Consider the following 13,603-nt stretch of genomic DNA (forward strand, 5'->3'; position numbering starts at 1 on the left):
CATGGATTCAGCTGAGAAGGACTCAGTCCCATGACATTATCTGATTTCAAAGACATGAAAGTGACTGAGCTGAGAGAGAACACAGGCAGGCCACACTTTGTCCTTGTTAACCTCTTTTAAAAAGGAGAGGATGAAATGTGGAGGGGAGGATACGAAAAGCTACTGCTAAAATTTTATTCAGCTTTGATCATTTGATGCTGTGACTTCTACTCTCATATGAAACATAAATTATTCACTTATATGCTAGAACAAATACCATCTGTTTTTATCATAATAGTTTTCTTCTGTGACTAATTACTAGGAAATTGAAGGATTTTTTGCGGTAATTGAGAAATGTTCTAATAATTTGTATGAGTTTAGAGCAGAAGTGTTATGCCTAGATGGAAAAAGAAATGCTTTGGTAAAGGCTAAATTTTCAAGACTTTGATATAACTAAGGGAAAACTAAGATAGAGTATCATTTTCTGCACACTTACAAGAGAATAATAAAATTTTATCTGTTTCATTTACCTTTTATTTTCATGTACTATTTTTACAATGTTTTGCTGAGTTCAGAGAGGGCAACCATCAGGCTCTCAGAGCCTTTACTTGCCCCCTCATTGGAATCCAATAAACATAAAAAATTCAGAGTTCTCAGTGACCCCTTTTCATCAAGCAGTAGCAGAATTCTTGTCACAGATGCAGGAGAGAGATCATGGTCTACATAAGCTCACTTCTTCCCTGCAAAAGCAGGAATGAAATCCCTGGTCTCCAGCATCAGTTGCATATTCCTTACAATGACAGGCACCGAGTTTGGATTACTGATGGAGAACCTTCTTACACCTGCTGTCATGTTCTAATAAGCTGATAAATGTAAGAATAAGCAGAGTGTTTCTAAGAAGGAAGCTAATTAGGTTTTCAGATTTGCAAGTGAGTTCTCTGGTTATGGAACAGTCTCCACTAGTGTGCAAAAGGACGAACAGGAATTGCACTTTTAGCTAAACGTCTCATAAAAGCACTTTCTTATTTTTCTATAGTTGAACTGAGACTTACTCGAGGTTTATTTTTATTTATATATTTATATTTTGAATGAATTCATATTTATACAAGTCTGCCATAGAAGAAACCTGAACTTTTAATTTATCTTTAAAGAACTTTTAACATTTCTTGCAAGGCAGGACTACTTGGCAACACATATCCCCAATTTTGTCTGAAAATGTCTTTATTTCTCTTGTACTTTTGAGAGATAATTTCTCTGGGTACAGAATTCTAGGTTGGTGGTTTTTTCTGTTAGCACTTTAAATATTTTACTATACTCTCTCCTCCTTGCATGATTTCTGAAGAGAAGTTGGATGTAATTCTTATGTTTGTTCCTGTACAGGTAAGGCATTTCCCCCACTCCACCCCTTGCCAGCTTCTTCAAGATATTTTCTCTATCTATGATTTTCTAGTTTGAAAATGATATACTTAGGGTTTGGGGGAGTTTTGACATTTATGCTACCAAGTGTTCTCTGTGCTTCTTAGATCTGTGGTTTGGTATCTGGCATTATTTTGGGAGAAATTCTCCATCATTATTTTAAATATTTTTTCTGTTAATTTCTCTCTCTTCTCCGTGTGACATTCCCATTACATGTATAGTACACTTTTACAGTTGTTCCACAGTTTTGAATATTTTAGATATTCTTTTCTGGGTTTTTTTAGTCTTTGTTTTCTCTGCTTTTTCAGTTTTGGATGTTTCTACTGATATATATTTAAGTTAAGAAATTCTTTCCTCAGCTACGTCCAGTCTACTAACAAGTCAGCCAACGACATTCTTCATTTCTGTTGCAGTATTTTGATCTCTAGCATTTTTTTTCTTGGTTTTTTCTTACGATGTCTGTCTCTCTGTTACATTGCCCATCTGTTCTGGCATGCTCTCTACTTCATTATTAGAGCTGTTGGCATATTTGTTTCAAATTCCTGGGTCTGATAATTCCAACAACCCTGATGTATTTTTCTGATGATTTTTCTGTCTCTTCAAATTGTATTTTCCCTTTTAATATGCCCTGTAATTTTTTCTTGACAGTCAGACATGACATACTTGGTAAAAGGAACTGCTGTAAATAGGCTGTTAGTGCTATGGTGGTAAGGTGTGAGGGGACAGGAAGTGTTCTATAGGCCCACAATTTGTTCTCAGTCTTTTAGTGAGCCTGTGTCTATGGGCTATAAACTTCTCAACTTTTCAAGTCTCTAGAAAAATCATGATTTTATCAATAAATGCATAAAAATAATTTAACAAATTTCAGCACCCACTCATGATAAAACTTTTGGTGAACTAGAAATAGAGTGGAATTCTTTCAACTTCATAAATAATATGTTCAAAAATCTACAGCTAACATCATAATGATGAAAAACTGATGCTTTTCTACTAACATCAGGAACAAGGCAAAGATGGGCCTCTCTCCACTCTTTTCAGCATCATACTGCAAGTCCTAGCTAATGCAATAAGACAAGTAAAAAAAGAAAAAAAAGGCATACAGATTGGGGAAAAAAGAAGCATAACTTTGTTCCCAGATGACATGTTCATGAGTAGGAAGACTCAATATCGTCAAAATGTTCATTCCTCACAATTTAACCTGTAGGTTCAATGCAATCTCAATTAAAATCCCAACAATTTTTTGTGAATATTGATAAACTCATTCTAAAGGTTATATGGAGCAGCAAAGGACCCAGAATTATGGGGGAAAAAAAGGTCTTATAGGAGAATAAAGTCAGATGAATGACAATACCTGATTTTAAGACTTACTGTAAAGCTACAATAATCAAGACACCGTGACACTGGCAAAAGAATAAACAAATAGATCAATGGAACAAAATAGAGAACCCAGAAATAGACCCACATAAAAGTAGTCAACTATTCTTTGACAAAGGAGCACAAGCAATACAATGGAGTAAAGACAGTTTTGTCAATAAATGGTGCTGGAATAACTGGACATTCAGAAGCAAAAAAAGAAAAAGGAAAGAAAATTAATCTAGACTCTAGGCACAGACCTTATACTATTCACAAAATTAACTCAAAAGCAACCATAGATGTAAGTGTAAAATGCAAAACAAAACTCCAAGAAGGCAATGTAGGATAAAATCTAGATGACCTTGGGTTTGGCAATGATTTATACAAAGACAAAGGTATGTTCTCTGGAAAAAAATTATTGATAAGCTGCACTTCGCTAAAATTTAGCAGTTATGCTCCTATGAAATGCAATGCCAAGAAAATGGGAGACAAAACACAGACTGGGCGAAAATATTTGCAAAAGACATATTTGATCAAGAACTGTTATGCAAAACATCTTAAAATTCAACAATAAGAAAACAGTCTGACCAAGAAAAATGGATAAAAGACTTTAACACATATTTCAGCAAAGAAAATATGTAAATGGCAAATAAGCATATGAAAAGTTGTTCTTTATCATATGGCATCAGGGAAATGAAAATTAAAACAACAATGAGATACCATGATACACCTATTTGAATGGCCAACATCCAGACCTCTGACAAAACAAATGGTAGCAAGGATATAAACAAAAAAGAACTCTCATTCATTGTTGGTGGGAATGCAAAATGGTACAGCCACTTTGAGCACAATTTGGCAGCTTTAAAAAAAGTATATTCTTTCCATATGATCCAGCAGTTTTCCTCATTGGTATTTATCCAAGTAGTGGAAAACACATGTCTACACCAAAACTTCCAAAGGGATACTTATGGCAGCTTTATTCATAATTACCAAAACTTTGAAGCAACCAAAATGCCCTTCAGAAGATGAATGGATAAATAAACTATGATGTATCCAGAAAAGAGAATATTATTCAATACTAAAAAAATGAGCTGTCAAGACACGAAAGAAACCTTAAATGCATGTTACTAAGTGAAAGGAGTCGGTGTGAAAAGTCTACATACTTTATGATGCCGAGTATATGACATTCTGGAAAAGGCAAAATCATGGAAACACTAAAAGATCAGAGGTGGCCAGGGGTTACATAGGGAAATGAATGAATACCAGAGCACAAAGGACTTTTAGGACAGCGAAATTACTCTGTCTGATACTACAATGATAGATATATGGCATTACACATTTGTCCAAATCTGTATATTATGCTACACTAAGCGTGAACCCTAATGTGAACTATGAATTTTGAGTGACTATGATGTGTCAATGTAAGTGCATCAGTTGTAACAAATGCATCACTGTGGTGGTGGATGTTGATAATGGGAGATGACGTATATCTGGGAAGGGATAGAGGGTATGTGGTAAATCTCTGTACCCTTCTCTAGATCTTGCTGTAAACTAAAACTGCTCTTAAAAAATAAATAATTTTTCAAAGGGTGAGGGTTTGCCAATATCTAATAGTTGGAACAATGGTAGATGTGGGAAATAATGACAATAAATGGTAAAAAAAAAGGGGGGGGGCAATATGAATATGAATGGCAATATATCAAAAAATGTAAATAGCTTTTAAATATATTAAATGAAGCTCCATCTCATTCATAAGTAAATGAAATATTCTTTAAACGAAATTCTAACTGATTAGTCAATGTCAAAAAGTTTAGTAATACATAAGGTTTAAGGAAAATAAGTATTCTGCCAAATCACCACTACGGATAGTATAAATTAGTGAAACTTATCTAGAAGACAACTGGGTTGAAATACACAGACTACTATGAGAATATTTCATAAGCAATATTTTATATTTCTTATATTAAATAATTGACTATGATATTTTAACATTGTAATTTTATTCTGCTTTCATGTGTTATTATGTTCTGTACTTCAATTAATGAAATATTAAATTCCAATTTTCTTCTGGGTTTGGGAAATGATCATCACTTGTTAAACAGATAGTGGTGGAGAGCATGGGTGGTCTATTAATTATACATTTTCTTTCTTTTCCCTTTTCATACCCTCTTTTCAGATACCCTCAAAGTAGAAACACATACACAAAGCATTGTCTTCACCAATTATTCAAAGGTCATTGGTACTTTTGATTTCTAAACCTTTCCATCAAGGCTTAACACACACTGCGTATTCCTTGTAGTCTCCTTTCACTAGGCCCATGTTTCTTCTTTATCTGGTCTTCTATGCAAGTTTTCACTTCTCCATACACTCTTGCCTTCTAAAATTTTATTGATATCACTGTCTGCTGTCACCTCCTTTTCTATTCTTTTTGTGGTTTTATGCCCTTTTCAATTTCTTTACTGTCTTTAACAGGATTTCACAGGGATGCAAATATGAATCTGTATGCTTAATCTTCCATCGGCACAGCAAAACTAACTCACTTAAGGACTTGTTGTTAGAAAGCCTATTGATCAATGTAACAAGTAAAGAATACTTATTATGATTTACAAATGAGTCATTTCTTCAATAATGCTTTTGATCCTTCCCTTTCTTTTTGGAAAATCAGACTTTGTCTACCATCTGGTTTACCAGAAAAGAAACTTTCCTCTCTCTGACAATTGTTGCTTTCCTCTCTGCATTGTTTTGTTACAGTGGCATTCTGTCCCTCCTCCTTTCTTCTCTTCCCTTCTTTCTCTATTAGGAATCCTGCATAGACATTTGAACTGAACTGAGGAGCTGTAGCTCTCCTGTCATCTATCCTGCTGTACTCTGTTAGGGAGACATTATAGAGATGCCACCTTCTCTGGCACATTTGGCTGTGTAAAAATGTAACAGAACACATCTACCTCCAATATTTACCAGAGTGACCTGGAACAAGAGGTGGAGGTGGAACTTTGTCTGCAAGGATGAGCACAGGGACCGCTTCATTGTTTCTGTGGTTTAATCTGAAATTACTTTGGCACTGGATGAGGAACTACTTGGTGTCAACGTCTGTTTCTAATTTCACTACCAAGAGCTGGGTTTGGGGATGTCCATTTCTTGTTTTTCTCCTCTGGCCATGTGTATGATTGCTGCATTAATCAGAGAAACTGAGGCACAAACAACCATAGACTGTGCTGGAACCGGAGTGGATCACAGTGGCTGACACTCAGCACCCAGGCCCCTCGTGCTGCTTAGAGTTTGTGCTCAACTCCCCTTGCAGTCCCTGTCACTGTGTCACTCAGAGCACAGAAGTACACAGCTGAGTCTGACTCTTGAACTGAGTCTTTCTCCAAGTGGAAAGAAGTGGTTTCTTTACGGTATGTGGCTTCAAAACCTTTGTTGCTTCCCTTGTCGTCATCCTTCGCAGCTTTCAGGAGGAGCTGTGGACCTTCTCCAGGATATTGGACATACCAGAAAAGGGAAGGATATCCTGTGGCTGTGTACGTGCAGTTTATAGTCAGGAAGGCCCTTTCTGAGAGAGTCACTGGCCCTTGCATCTGGGTCACTGAATCTCCACGTGTTCTTCCTAGGGAAAAAAAAGAGAGAGAGAGAGAGACATAGAGAGATATGTTTAGCCTTGAGCATAGTGTTCTTAGGTCAAATTGTGGTTAAAGATTGTTTTTGGCTTGATAGAAGACAGAGTCCAAATTTTAAAAGGCATCTTACTTACCAAGCAGTAAGAGTATCACAGATACTAAGCCTGGAGAACAGTTCATCTTTAGTGTGTGACCCAAATAATGATCTTGATCCTTAACATGAAGAAATCACAATGAAACCTACAGTGACAGCAGGAAATGAGCTTGTGTTAGGCAGCCACTCCCTCTGGTGGACAGGGGGTGAACTGGGATGAATGTTTTCCTGGCCTCCTTCCAAAAGTCCGAAATAGGTCCTCAACCCTGACCTCATTTGTAAGGCCCATGCCAGTCTCAGGTGGTCCTTGTAAATATGATGGGCAGATGTTATCATCTCTATGGTCTATTTTATTAATTTTGTTCTTTGGACACTATCTGACATAAAAGATCTTTAGCAGAGCATCCTAGGGTATTTCTGTAGGTGAGATTTCCATTTTCTTGGATATTTTAATACAGGCCAATACTTTCATGTATCCATTGCAGGCCAGTGGTATAACTCAATGGGATGTCAGACAAGGGCTTTGAGTTGAAATCAGAGGGAGTGTTAAGAAGTCTTGCTGTTACTGAGTCTATGTTTTTCAGCACTGTATCCTAACATGTAGAGCAGTGACTGACATTTACTGATAAGATATGACCTCAGATTAATAGCTTATTCCCTCACAATTTCAATGACTCCAAGATAAATTGCTTGCTTATAACAGTCAGGCAACAAGTGTTAACGCTATACTCATGGAGATCTGGCCTCAAGGACGCTTTCTACTGTGGTCATATGCAACATTTTGTTGCCAAAGTTTAATCAAATAATTTCCTCTGGTGATGTAGGGAACCCACATGTAGATTTGCATCAATAGACTGAAGCATGAGTTAGAACTTTCCTCTTCTCTTGCTTTACAAATTGATAAAGACATATCAACTGATAATCGAGGTTCTAAAACCCGGTTGTGTGAGAAATGAATTAACTTGTGAGTTATTTAAAATTACAGATGTTGGGACAAAACCACTAACTTTAGGAATCACAATTTCCAAGATTTCAAACCACAATTTCCAAGATTCAAAGGGTTTCATTTTTAAAAAACTTCCCTGATGGTTTTGTTGCTGCCTGCCTGATAGTTGTTTACAAGATTTTGTTTGTGAACACTGTCCTATACCAAGATGGCTATCAACTATCAGAGATAACACTCTGAGGTCATCACAAAAGAAGTCCCCATGATTACACAGATTGTTAAAGCTGGTCTTTTCCTATGAAGTGTCTGCAGCAGAAACAAACACTCCATTATGCTTATTTCCTATGAGTTTTCACTTTATAACATAACAAAAGAAAACAAAAACCTTTTCTGGTAAGATGGCAGACTAAACGCAGTTGAAATATGTCTCTTACATGGAGAGAAACTAAAATATCAAGAAAGATTTGTTCAAGCGCAATGGATTACTCAGTTTGTGTTTTGTCTCCCATTTTCTTGACATGTCATTTCATAAGAGTGTAACTTTTAAATTTTAGTGAAATGCAGCTTATCAGTAATAAAAAATGTACCAATAAAAAAGTCCCATACCTGATGGATTCACAGCCAAATTCTACCAGACGTACAAAGAACTGATACCAATCATGCTGAAAATATTCCAAAAAATCAAGGAGAGATTCTTCCCTAAATGGTTCTACAAATTCAGTATTATCCTGATACCAAAATCTGGTAAAGACACAATGATAAACGAAAACCAAAGGTCAAATCGTTGATGCACATAGACACAAAAATTATCAACAAAACCTAGCATCCTGAATCCAGCAGCACATCAAAAAGCTCATCTTCATTCCTGGAATCAAGGAGGCTTTATTCCTGGGATCCAAGGTTGTTTCAATACACACAAATCAATAAATGTGATTCACCACATAAGCAGAATTAAAACCCAAACTCATATGATCATCTCAATAGACATAGAAAAAGCATTCTATAAAATCCAATAATTCTTCATGATAAAAACCCTCAACAAACTAAGTATTGAAGGAATATACCTCAAAATAATAAGAGTGACCTCTGACAAACCCATAGCCAACATCATGCTTAATGGGCAAAAGCTGGAAGCATTCACCTTGAGAACAGGAACAAGACAAGAATGCCTACTCTCAGTACTCCCATTCAACATAGTATTAGAAGTCCTACCCAGAGCAAGCAGGCAAAAGAAAGAAGTGAAAGGCCTCCAAATAGGGAAAGAAGTTACATTATCTTTTTTCACTAACAATATAATTCTATACCTAGAAAAGACTGAAGACTCCATCAAAAGGCTCCAGAACTAATAAATGACTTCAGGGAAGTTTCAAGATACAAAGTCAACATTAAAAAATTGGGAGCAATTCTATAAACCAATAGTGATCATACTGAGAGAGGGTTCAAGAAATCCAATTTACAATAGCCACATGCCCCAAAATACCTCGGAATACAGCTAACCAATGAGGTGAAAGACTTATACAAGAAGCACTATAAAACACAGCTGAAAGAAATCATAGAGCACACAAACAAATGGAAAAATATTCTGTGCTTATGGATTGGAAGAATCAATGTCATCAAAATGTCCATATTGCCCAAAACAATCTACAAATTCAACACTATTCCTATCAAATTATCAGTGTCATTTTTCACAGAATTAACAGAAACATTCTAAAATTCATCTGGAACAAAAAAAGAGCCTGAATAGCCAAAGCAATCCTTAACAAAAAGAAAGAACAAAACTAGAGACATCACAGTACCCAACTTCAAATTGTAGTACAAGGCTAGGTAACTAAAACTTGGCCTTAGTAATGGTACAGAAACGAACACAAAGACCCATGGAACAGAATAGAGAACAGAGAAATAAAGCCATACACCTATCATCATCTGATCTTTGACAAAGCCAACAGAAATATGCAATGGGGAAAGGACTTATTCAACAAATGGTACTGGGATAACTGCCTAGACATATGCAGATGAATAAAACTGGACCTCTGTCTGTCACCATATACAAAAATTAATTCAAGAGAGATTGAAGGCTTAAATGTAACACCTCATAGAAATCCTAGAAGAAAACCTAAGAAACACACTTCTGGATATCAGCCTAGGCAAAAAATTTTTGGCTAAGTTCTCAAAAGCAATTGCAACAAAATAAAATTGGCAAGTGGGAGTTATTTAATCTAAAAGGCTTCTGCACAACAAAAGAAACTATCAGCACAGTTAGAAGACAGCTTATAAAATGGGAGAAATTATTTGCAAACTATACATCCTACACAGGACTAGTACCCAGAGTCTATAGTGAACTTTAACAAATCAACAGGAAATGAACAAATAACTCCTTTAAACAGTGGGCAAAGAATTTGAACAGACACCTCTCAGCAGAAGACATACAAGTGGCCGACAAACATATTAAAAATTCTTTCATATCACTAATCATCAAAAAAATGCAAATCGAAATCACAATGAGATACCATCTCATGCCAGTCAGAATAGCTACTATTAAAATTCAAAAAATAACAGATGCTGGCAAGTTTGCAGAAAAAATGGAATACTTATACTCTGTTGGTGAGAACGCAAATTAGTTCAGCCCCTGTGGAAAGCAGTGTGGAGATTTCTCAGAAAACAAGTAAAAACAGTTATGGTTCAAGCCAGCGATCCCATACCTGGCTATATATGCAAAGGAATATAAATCATTCTACTAAAAAGACACATGCACTCATACGTTTATCACAGCACTATTTACAATAGCAAAGACATGGAAACAACTTAGGTGCCCATCAATTGTGGATAGACTATGGAAAATGTGTTACATATACACCATGGAATACTATGCAGCCATAAAACGAATGAAATGATATCCTTTGCAGAAACATGTATGCAGCTAGAGGTCATTATCTTAAGCGAATTAGTGCAGAAACAAAAAACAAAATATCATATGTTCTCATTATAAGTGGAAGCCAGACTGTGGGTACACACAGACATAAAGATGGGAATAACAGACATTGTGGACTCCAAAAGGAGGGAGACAGGGAGGGAGAAGGGCTGAAAAACGTCCTATTGGGTACTATGTTCACTAGGTGACTTCCTGTTGTGTACTATGTTCACTACCTGGGTGACCAGCTAGAAGCCCAAACCCAGCATTACTCAATATACCCTTGTTACGAACCTCCACCTGTAAATCTAAAAATAAAATGAAAAAGGAAAGAAAAAACCTTCAGAAATGTTAACAGAATAAAATTTAGGAGAAGGACCCAACTTTCTGCAAGGACCTGTAAACATTTATACCTAGACACATAGCTAAGAACAGACACTTAGTTCATTCTGTTTCCTGGAGTTCACTCTCTCCAGATTCAGATAAAGAATGCATCCAGAGTCAGCATATGAATAGTTTCTCAGATACAGACTTAAATAAGAAATTCAGGCCCAGATATTGTTTGGGTTTGCAAATCTCTTCTCCTTCTCCTCCACCTTCCAAATCACTTTGTCGGACACAAGCCTAGAACTATGTTGAAAATGAATTCTGGAAAATCAGCTACAAATTTCTATTCTGATATACAAAGGGGAATGCAAAATAAGCTGGAATGATGCTGGGTTGAAAATAAACAGTAGAGCACATAGGTGAAAACTGTTATCTATACTTAAGAAAAATAGTTTAAACCCAGTGAGAACAGTTTGCATTTTGGACCATATCAGAAGACTTCTGTGATGTTGAAGACATGTACTTTTAAATTTGGATTTTTTAATGGTTTTATTGATGTATAATTTACATAAAAATTAACTGCATCAAAGTAAAGTGAATATTTTTATAAGATTTGACATACATATGGACTTGTGATGCTGTTATCACAATCAACATGATGAATATTTACATCACCCCAAAAGTTTCTCATATTTCTTTGTACTTTTTCTCTTAACCTCCCTATCTCCCATGCCCATTTCCAAGCAATTCTCTGTCACTATATATTAGCTTGTGTATTTTATACTTCATAAAAATTAAATCATATATACTTTTTTTGGTTTATCTTCTTTCACCTAGCATAATTATTTTGAGATTCTTCCATGGTGTCATTTGAATCAATGGTTTATTTCTTTTTATTGCTGAGTAGTACTATTACATTATATAGATATAAAACAATGTGTTTGTTATTTACCTGTTGATGTACATTTCAGTTAGGCCCAGTTTGGGGCTGTTACAAATAAAGTTGCTACGAATATGTGTATTCAAAATTTTGTATAGGCATATTCTGTCTTTTCTCTTAGGGCAAATAACTTGGAGTAGAATGGCTGCATCAGATATCAGGTGTATATTTGACTTATTTAAAACCTGCCCGATTATTTTCCAAACTAATTATATTACTTTGTATTTCCACCAGTAGTACCTGAGAGTTCCAGTTGCTCCACATCCTTGTCAACCCCACTCTAATAGGTATGTAGTAGTACTTAATTGTGACTTTAATTTGCATATCCCCAATGACTAATGATGCTAAGCATGTTTTCATATGCCTATTTGCCGTTCATATAGTTTCCTTGCTGAAGTGTTTGTTCAAGTCTTTTGCCCATTTTATTCACTTTTCTATTTTTTTTTTGTTTGTTTGTTAATGGATTCTGTGGGTTCTTTGCGTAACTCAAATAAATGACTTTATCAGATACCCAATTTGCAAGTATTTTTCCAGTCTATAGCTCATCTATTAATTCTATTGACAGAGTTGTTTCCAGAGGCAGTTTTAAATTTTTATGAAAACCAATTTATCAATTTATCAACTTTTTGTTTTTTATGGGTCATGTTTTGCTATCATATCTAAGAAATGTTTGCATAGGCCAAGGTCACAAAAATTTCCTCCTATTTTCTTCTAGAAGTGTTATGATTTGGAGTTTTGCATGTATGTTTATGATCACTTTAAGTAACTTTTTGTATATGGTAAGAGAGTGTCGAAGTTTATTATTTTGCATATGGATATTCAATTATTTAAGCACTATTTGTTGAAAAGACTATCCTTTCCAAATTGAATTGCTTTTGTACCTTTGTCAAAAAGTAGTTGTTCATGTATATATGGGTCTATTCCTGGGCTCTATTCTGTTCTATTAATCTGTTAGTCTATCTATACACAAATGCCACATTGTCTTGATTACTGTGGAAAACGGCTTGCAGTAAGATAGTATTATCCCTCCAAATTTTTTCTTTTACAATGGTGTTTTGGCTATTCTAGGTGCCTTATGTTTCTGAATAAATTTTATAATGAGATTGCTAATTTTATTTTTTTATTTTTTATTTTTTTAAATTGTATACATGTTTATTTTCATTATAAATTTATTTAAATCACTTTGGACCCAGCATGTCCTTAGGTTTTACCCATTCGTCAAACTGCTCTGCTGTGAGATAGCCAAGTTCAATAGCAGTTTCCTTTAAGGTTGATCCATTTTTGTGTGCTGTCTTAGCAATCTTTGCTGCCTTGTCATACCCTATATGAGGATTGAGAGCTGTCACCAACATTAGAGACTCATTCATCAGCTTGTTGATCCTTTCTGTATTGGCCTGGATTCCCACCACGCAGTTTTCTGTAAAGGAAACTGAAGCATCCCCCAGCAGCCTGGCTGAGTGTAACACATTTTTAATCATCATTGGCTTGAAAACATTCAACTCAAAATGTCCATTGCTGCCTCCGACAGTGACAGCAACATGGTTCCCCATGACTTGGGCTGCAACCATGGTCATTGCTTCACACTGAGTAGGGTTCACCTTGCTTGGCATGATACTGCTTCCTGGTTTGTTTTCAGGCAAGATCAGTTCTCCCAGACCTGACCGGGGACCAGAACCCAGAAAACGAATATCATATGCTATCTTCATCAGACTGCAGGCAGTAGTGTTCATGGCTCCACTGAGCTCAACCAGAGCATCATGAGCAGCCAGAGCTTCAGATTTATTTGGAGCAGTGACAAAAGGCAAGCCTGTAAGTGCAGCCACTTTTGCAGCAACCTTTTCTGCAAAGCCAATTCTAGTATTTAAACCTGTACCAACAGCAGTGCCTCCAGCTGCGAGCTCATAGATTCTTGGCATGGCAGCTTTTATTCTTGTCACTGCATATTTTACTTGTTGAACATAACCACTAAATTCCTGCCCAAGAGTAAGTGAAACAGCATCCTGAGTATGAGTATGTCCAGTCT

At 35.9% G+C, this 13,603-nt stretch overlaps 1 pseudogene and 1 gene segment (V, D, J or C); both read right to left on the reverse strand.

Annotated features, from left to right (window-relative positions):
• Positions 1-6,020: 6,020 nt before the first annotated feature.
• Positions 6,021-6,601, reverse strand: LOC108516106 (T-cell receptor alpha chain V region CTL-F3-like). The segment is given in 2 exon segments: positions 6,021-6,355; positions 6,500-6,601. Coding segments are annotated over 2 exon segments (381 nt in total).
• Positions 6,602-12,710: 6,109 nt separating this feature from the next.
• On the reverse strand, positions 12,711-13,593 carry LOC108516129 (fumarate hydratase, mitochondrial pseudogene; annotated as a pseudogene). Its single transcript, XR_001881730.1, has one exon. The product of XR_001881730.1 is annotated as a fumarate hydratase, mitochondrial pseudogene (transcript).
• Positions 13,594-13,603: the final 10 nt, after the last annotated feature.

Source organism: Rhinopithecus bieti, unplaced genomic scaffold (assembly GCF_001698545.2).
Source record: "Rhinopithecus bieti isolate Rb0 unplaced genomic scaffold, ASM169854v2 scaffold_34943, whole genome shotgun sequence".
Classification (NCBI taxonomy): Eukaryota; Metazoa; Chordata; class Mammalia; order Primates; family Cercopithecidae; genus Rhinopithecus; species Rhinopithecus bieti.